Source organism: Phalaenopsis equestris, unplaced genomic scaffold (genome assembly GCF_001263595.1).
Source record: "Phalaenopsis equestris unplaced genomic scaffold, ASM126359v1 Scaffold207734, whole genome shotgun sequence".
Taxonomy (NCBI): domain Eukaryota; kingdom Viridiplantae; phylum Streptophyta; class Magnoliopsida; order Asparagales; family Orchidaceae; genus Phalaenopsis; species Phalaenopsis equestris.
This window is the reverse complement of record NW_018227039.1, coordinates 40,856-48,548: the sequence shown is the minus strand read 5'-3', so window position 1 is coordinate 48,548 and position 7,693 is coordinate 40,856. Positions and strand designations below refer to the sequence as shown.

At 34.3% G+C, this 7,693-nt stretch overlaps 1 protein-coding gene across 2 annotated transcripts in view; it reads left to right on the top strand.

Annotated features, from left to right (window-relative positions):
* Window positions 1–7,693, top strand: part of LOC110036516 (protein ROOT HAIR DEFECTIVE 3-like) — a 34,307-nt gene that overhangs the window by 15,342 nt on the left and 11,272 nt on the right. For both annotated transcript variants that reach the window (XM_020740984.1, XM_020740983.1), the window contains exons 3-14: window positions 1,573–1,639; window positions 1,762–1,864; window positions 2,844–2,914; window positions 2,985–3,048; window positions 3,137–3,202; window positions 3,336–3,383; window positions 3,459–3,521; window positions 3,615–3,671; window positions 5,297–5,455; window positions 5,547–5,615; window positions 5,701–5,792; window positions 6,693–6,771. In XM_020740984.1, the coding sequence (XP_020596643.1) occupies window positions 1,573–1,639; window positions 1,762–1,864; window positions 2,844–2,914; window positions 2,985–3,048; window positions 3,137–3,202; window positions 3,336–3,383; window positions 3,459–3,521; window positions 3,615–3,671; window positions 5,297–5,455; window positions 5,547–5,615; window positions 5,701–5,792; window positions 6,693–6,771 (938 nt within the window). The remainder of the gene's footprint in view (window positions 1–1,572; window positions 1,640–1,761; window positions 1,865–2,843; window positions 2,915–2,984; window positions 3,049–3,136; window positions 3,203–3,335; window positions 3,384–3,458; window positions 3,522–3,614; window positions 3,672–5,296; window positions 5,456–5,546; window positions 5,616–5,700; window positions 5,793–6,692; window positions 6,772–7,693) is intronic.

Sequence of the window (7,693 nt, the reverse complement as noted above, 5' to 3'; positions counted from 1 at the left end):
GCTCGGAAAGGTCCTATAGGAATCCATTTTGGGCTTCCTCATGTCGGTTTCATCCTTCTAAGTGCTAGAAGTCGATACCACACACGCGAAACCTCCAAAAGAGGACGGAAATAGGTCGAACTAAAACGAGGCGGGCACCACTTCTAAGGTTCTAAGATAGTCGCAGGAAGACCACTAAGGCTAGATCCTAGCTCCTACGAGGAATACTAGACCTCACGAAAATTGAGGTCAACAATCCACCATCTAGAAACCTTTCCTATTGAAACCACCACCTTCCAACATCCCAACTTGCCCATTCTCGCCGACCTTGCCGATCTCGCCGACCTTCACCACCCTTAGGATACACTTTTATTGTGGTTATTTGTTTTTATTGTTGCATTTCCCTTTCAGTATGTAGGTTGTAACCGCCTATGGGCTTTGCCAGTAATAGTATGTGTTTTTTCTATTGTTGTTTGGGTTAACTCTGATACAACCATTTAGTGATTGAAAGCACCAAATAACCTCCATTTAAATAGCCATAACTAGTTCGGGGGAATGTAGAAACCATCCCTTGTTTGGAGAAGACTATGTTGCTACTTCTCCATCTTTTTCTTTGAACATGCTTGTTTGCTTAAGCATTGGAGTGCTCTCTGGGAAACACTTCTTAGGGCAGACTCATATTTTTCTATGACTATATATGATTGAATGCTACAATTTTAATCCTGCACAATATTCAAAATTTTGAGGTCCACTCTTCCCCATCTCAAAAAAGGAACCACTTGACAAATTAAGTACAACAAAGCCATTTGCCCCATCATCTCTTGTTAAATGGAAGTACATACTTTAAGAAGGCACAAATGCTCTTTCTCTTGAAGATTGTGTTCGACAAATGAAAGAGTTTATGAAATTTTATGCTTTCATAAATTATGTCAATCGTGATTACTATTTTTTAATATTGCTGACAACAATTTTCACCACCCGCCCAAGAATACCTATATGGCAGCATCACACTATTAGATTGAGGTTTCACTTTCTCTACTTGACACCTCTAGCTCAACGAATTTGTCTTATATTTACTAGGTGGTCCCCAATACTCCAATGGAGGATGATGAGGCAGAAAACATACTTTTATCATGAAAAGGAGACCTCCACATGTCCTCTAATGAGATAAATTATGATGCTTGTAGGAACAGAAATCAACCTCTTTCTCAACTAGTGCTTTTGGGTTTGTGTATGATTCAGTTAAACTTAGATGGAAGGCCTAGAGCTATGGTTCAGGTTTCTTCACTGTGATTTGGATATCTTGAATTCGAGGCACTGGAAGTTTTTCTGCCAATGTAGGGTATGATTGTATATACATACTCCACCCAGGCCTCATTTGTGGGAGCTTCATTGGATACAGCCTTTAGTTACGAAACTGGTGCTGGATTCTTTGGGCGCATTCAATTAATTGTGTAATAATTGTGCCGAGCAATGATTTTGGCTATTATTTGGCATTATCTTTGACAAATACTGCCTCTGTTGATTGCCAGAATCCAATTTTTTTAACATCTACACGAAACTGTAGGTTTAAAAATTTTTCTCTTTTTATAGGGAAGAGCACTCTTCTGAACCATCTTTTCCATACCAAATTCAGAGAGATGGATGCATTCAAGGGGAGGTAAGTCGTAATGGATATTTCTCAACTTAAATGTACATTTCATGTGAAAAGATGCCTGTCTATATTATTATTATTATTATTATTATTACTACTGCTATTACTGGTATTATTTTGTAATTCAGATCACAAACTACCAAAGGAATTTGGCTGGCAAGGTGTGTGGGAATTGAACCTTGTACTATTGTCATGGATCTGGAGGGTTCAGATGGGAGAGAACGAGGAGAGGTACTATTAAAATTTTACCCCTTGAGCATTATCTTATTTCAAATGGACTTAAAAGCATATGTTATAGTACCATTTTTGCATTTAATTTTTTGTGCTATATATTTTTAATCAAATTTTATTAGTGATTAACATGTCTTCAGACCCACCTATCAATTTTGCTCACCATATTTAGACAGATCCCTTTGTTCTTGAAATTCTAAGCAACGTGTAGCAGTAAATTTTGGTACATTTACAACTTTACGATGTAAAATATTAAATGGTGTCAAATAATTGCAAAACTGATTGACAACCACGATGTATTAAACTTGGTTGATATATTGCAACTGTTAATATGTGAATTAGCTAGTTTTTTATATATTGCAACTGTTAATATCTGAATTTGCTAGTTTTAATATGGATAAAATAAGAGAAAAGTGCCAAAATGGTCACTTAATTTTTTGCAGGGATTCATTTTAATCTCAAAGCTTATAAAAGTGTCAAATTAATCTTCAGATTCTTTTAATGAGGGCAGAAATGATCCTCTTTTTTAAAAAAGTATGGGACTATTTGAGCCCATATGAAAAGAGCCCGGGGATTAATTTGACACTTTATAGACTTTGGGACTATGATGACTCCTTGCAAAAAGCCAATTGACCATTTTGACATTTTTCTATATAAAATAAGTTACCATGTGCCACTACTAGATGATGAATTTTACATTGGTAGTTTTCTTTAACCTTGAGTATATGCCAAACAAAATACTGCACGTTTATTTAGTTATCGTTTTACATCATAATAGATGTTGAAATGAATGAAAATGCAAAGTCTAAATCACATGCATAGCTAACATTAAGGGTTTAGCTTCTCTTGCAGACAGTAAAACCTTGTTTTATTGTGTGTGTAATGTTTTGCTGCCCATTCTCATGGACATCTAAATTGCTGCTATCTTGCAATTGTTCAAACACTTGGCTTGTAACTTCTATTTCTATTTCTTTTTCAGGATGATACTGCATTTGAGAAGCAGAGTGCTCTTTTTGCTTTAGCAGTTTCAGATATAGTGTTGATAAATATGTAAGCCTGCTGATCTATTTAATTTTTCTGATGTGGCATCAATGATTATTTTTCGATGATGTTACCGCAGGTGGTGTCATGATATTGGACGTGAGCAGGCTGCAAACAAACCTCTTTTAAAAACAGTATTCCAAGTAAGCACTGTTTGCATCTCTGATTGAACAATGTATTTATTTTCTCTATTTTTTTCACCTGGAGTTACTTGACTGCTTTTCTTAACAGGTCATGATGCGGCTATTTAGTCCTCGTAAAACAACCTTGCTGTTTGTTATACGCGACAAGACTAAGGTGAGTGATTTTCAGCATTTGTGTTAGTTTCTATGATAAGATTTTTACTGGTGCTTCTTGTGATATTTGAAGAACAATTTTCTTTTGTTATGCATCTGGAAGTACTGAACATTTTTGTTTTTTCTATGACTAGACACCTCTTGAACACTTGGAACCTATTTTAAGGGAAGATATTCAAAAGGTGTGTGTTATTTAATAGTTTTCTTTTATTTCATATATCCACTATATTATTAATTGTTTGGCATGCTTTTAACAGATTTGGGATTCTGTTCGCAAACCAAATGCACATAAAGATACCCCACTTAGTGAATTTTTTAATGTAGGTGGCCATAACATTGTTAAAATTGGTATTGCCTTTCTTCTCACATGAATAATACATCTCTTTATTAATTTGAATCCATTGAAACTATAGGTAGAAGTTGTTGCCCTCTCAAGTTTTGAAGAAAAAGAAGAACAGTTTAAGGAGCAGGTAAATTTCTATTTAGTTGCTGCACTTTATAGTTTCCATGTCTGGTTCATTCCTTTTGTCTTGTGGCATGTGAGATTGTTGGGACTGAGCATTTTGACGAAGTTGTGCATTTGGAGAAACCCATTTTTGTATTTTTGCATTATACTCTTGGTTTCTCTTCAGTATTATAAAAAGTAGGGGACCGTGGCTTCCAACTTACGTCATATGCTTGGAATGTACCACGAAAAAACATTAAGTCCAACGTCATCACATTCTCATGCTCCTATTGTAATTTAAAATGTTTGCTCAATCTTGCTACCCCTTAAGGGGAAGAAGTATGGATAGTTAATTTTCATTTTTTCTGAGAATTTGTTGTCCGCACAATTTTATCTGAGGTAATTTCTGTATCTGTCAATAGTTTGTTTGATTTAAGAATATAGGGTGAGCCGTATGTTTAGAGCTGCAAAATAGTCATTGGTTAGTTCCTAGATTCTTAATATCACCTTATCACTAGAGTAACCCGTTTTCTTTTGTGTGTTTGTGCATGCTCGTCTGCATGTCTATTTTTTTAATTGTCATTGCATTTTGAGCGTTGGTACTGATTTTTTTTTTTGTTTGTAGTCGGGGGTTAAGGACGGTGTGTGGAAGTTAGCGATTACCAGAAATTAATGTGTGAAGTTGAGCTTGGAGGGAAATAGATTACTATGAAGAATTGAAAAAAAATGTAACATGAACTACAACAAACATAGAAATGAACAATAGTAACAATAAAACAAAAAATTAACTAAAACTTTAGGAGGATGAAGAAATAAAGTAGTAGAAAATGATTACTTGGTTTGGTTCCATCTGGCATTAACCATGTTTTTGTCAGGAATCTGAGGCCAGCATGTCACGAATGATGATGACCCCACCCCTTTCCCACTAAGGGCAACATAATATTAAATTTTTAATGGATTGGTTTTAATTTCATGCTAACATTAGACCCAATATTTCATTCATACACACTTCATTTAAAGAGTGAAGGATTAGAAAAACGGTGTTCAATACATATCATCCAGGCATTCCAGGCTTCATATATGGCTTGAGGGTTATATTGCAACTCTCATACGTAAAAGATCTTATTAGATTTCCTAGTCAACCAAAATGGATTTCGCAGAGACTACAGAGACCTTGAGCAATGTTTTAAAGAAGACTAGCCCTCTCACATACTTTATATTTAATCGGTTTTTCAGCCTGTTTCTAGCCAGGTTACTTTAACCTAACCATCACATGTCATGCAACAATGTGTTTTGCTTTGGAAAAATTTTCAGGTCAGCTGCTTAGGAGAACAAATTAGGATATAGTGCTACTTAAAATCTCAAATTCCTTAAATAGGTTAATTGATCTACTAAATATTATATAGAACATGTACCATTACTTTAAAGTTGTTGGTGCAGTTTGGTCGACGCAGTTGAAGTTTTTGCGGGATACCATGGTCATCTGACCTTTTGCCCGCTAAAGCTTAGCTGACTGGTCCATTATCCACCCATTTTTCTCGATGTACAATAATTTTGCATCACGTGAACCATAATTATCCCAAAAGGCTGTTTGTTCCTTTCTCTTGATATTTATACATATTTAAGCTTTTGTTGTTATTATCCTTGAAGGTTGCAAATCTAAGGCAAAGGTTTTTCCATTCAATTGCTCCTGGTGGGCTTGCTGGAGATAGACGTGGCGTTGTTCCTGCATCAGGATTTTCATTTAGTGCACAACAAATTTGGAAAGTTATAAAAGAGAATAAGGATCTTGACCTACCTGCTCACAAGGTGATGGCTTATTTTTTAATTAATTTGTGAATTTTGAATGGTTCATTGCTTTGATATAGCAATATTTAGTTCTTTTGGTAACCTACTGTAGGTTATGGTTGCCACTGTTCGCTGTGAAGAAATTGCAAATGAGAAAATTGCTTCTTTTTCTGATAACGAGGTAATTGGCTAAGAATTTCTTCTTATCTAGTTTCTAGCTTGTGGCGATATTTTTGTCATCATTACCCATTTGAGCATTATGGTAGGAGTGGCGCCACCTTGAAGAGGCTGTGCAAAATGATATTGTCACAGGTTTTGGGAAGAAGCTTACCTCCATAATAGAGAATTGTTTGATTGGGTAAGGATTCTTTCTTTCTATCAGAAAATTATCATTTGTTCACTTATCATGGATTGCTAATAAGATAAAATTAGAGAAGAGCATCTTATAGGTTTGAATGTTTGATATTTCATGTTGATTGATTTAAGATCCAACTTATTTCTAAGTGATTATTGTCGTATTAAAGGATAGATCTAATAAAAAAAGTAAGTCTTTAAAACAATTAATACTTCTGGACTCTGGTATGAAGGTTTTGTACTTTATAAAAAGGTTGATCTTTATTTTAAACAGAGTAAATTTTAAAGCAGTCTGCTTATTTATGTTCTTGTAATTTTAAAAACATCTTCAGATCCATATTTTACCTGTGTTAGTGCATCCATAATCATTCAGCTATATATGAATATTCTCTGTTGCTCTATTCCCCTGTGCCTCCGTGGAAATTTATTTTTGAAAAGTTGGTTGTTCTACCACCAGGGAATGCATTTGAAAAGCTGAATAGTGTGCATGCACATTTCTGTGTTCGTCTTTTAACTTTAGCTTTGGGTTAGTGTGAGCAAAGAGGATATAACTAGATATAAACTATGCTTGATGCTGTTGGGATGTAAAGAATGGAAAATTCATGTGGAAGCCAGTAATAGCAGACTTAGCGGAAGTCTGTTAAATGCCTTAATGTTTTATTTATTAATTTTGTACTGAGGAATGATTAAAAATATATGCAGAAAGCCTCAGGAAAATCAATGTGGCGTTCAGTTTCTACTAAAAGATTTGATAAAATAAATGCATATTATATTCTTTAGCATTTATTGGCTGAGCACTTTGGCTACAAAGCTCAGCGCAATTTACTGTTTTGCTTGTTCGCGTGTTGTGTTTTTCATCAAAATAATTCTAAGGATAACACTAAAATTTTGATCTGCATTACAGTTATGACATGGAGGCTATATATTTTGATGATAATGTTAGAACCTCGAAGAGGCAGCAGTTGGAATCAAAACTTCTTCAGGTACTATAAATTGTTTTCCAAGGAATGAATAGTATTCTTTTGATTGGCATTTTAAATTCATATAAAAGGAGGAATTCTTGAGCCCAAAACAAAGGATTCATTCTTCACCTCAAAAAAAAAAAAAAAAGGATTCAAACAAAAGGATGAATGAAGTAATTTCTTCAGGGGGAAACTTCTCTGGTTCCCTAAGTATAATTTTTCTAAATTTCTTTATTTTTTTTATTTTTATAATATCAAAACTATTTATGAAATTATTGCACGCACTAAGTTTATTATTAAACAATGAAATTTCTCAATTTGATCAAATAAATTCTTAATTTTGCATTGAAGGCTACAAATTAGTTTGAAAATTTATGTAAAAGTTTTGTGGAGCTCCCTTTTTATTGATGCAGGCAATTATGCCACTCATATTCGAAGCTCTCCTACTAGGCCTTTCATTATATACAAAGCCACTAGGTTTACTTAAACAATTTTTATCAAATTTTTAATCATGATTTTGCATTTGGAATCCTTGTATTCCCTCTTTTGCAAAATTTCTCTTTCATATGGTACTTTGATTTTATGATCCTCAGATGGACCATACAAAATTGTGAACAATCTCATGCGAGTAAAATGATAAGGCATTTTCATCTCAAATAGAAAAAAAAATAGAATATTAAAAATAAATAAGGGAAATCAATTAGATGAACTTATACTCTTATTGGATCGCAAATTCTGGGAGTTATTAAAGGTAATTACGGTAGGAAAGTGCCAATATGCGTGCTTATTAGGAAGAAATTTATTTCCTTTCTTTAGCATTGATATCAGAACTGGGGCTGTCAATTTGGCTCGTTGTTCGTGAACAGCTCGTGTTCGGCTCGTTAAGCAGCTCGTGTTCGGCTCGTTCGTTAAGCCTAACGAGCCGAACACGAACAAATTTTTA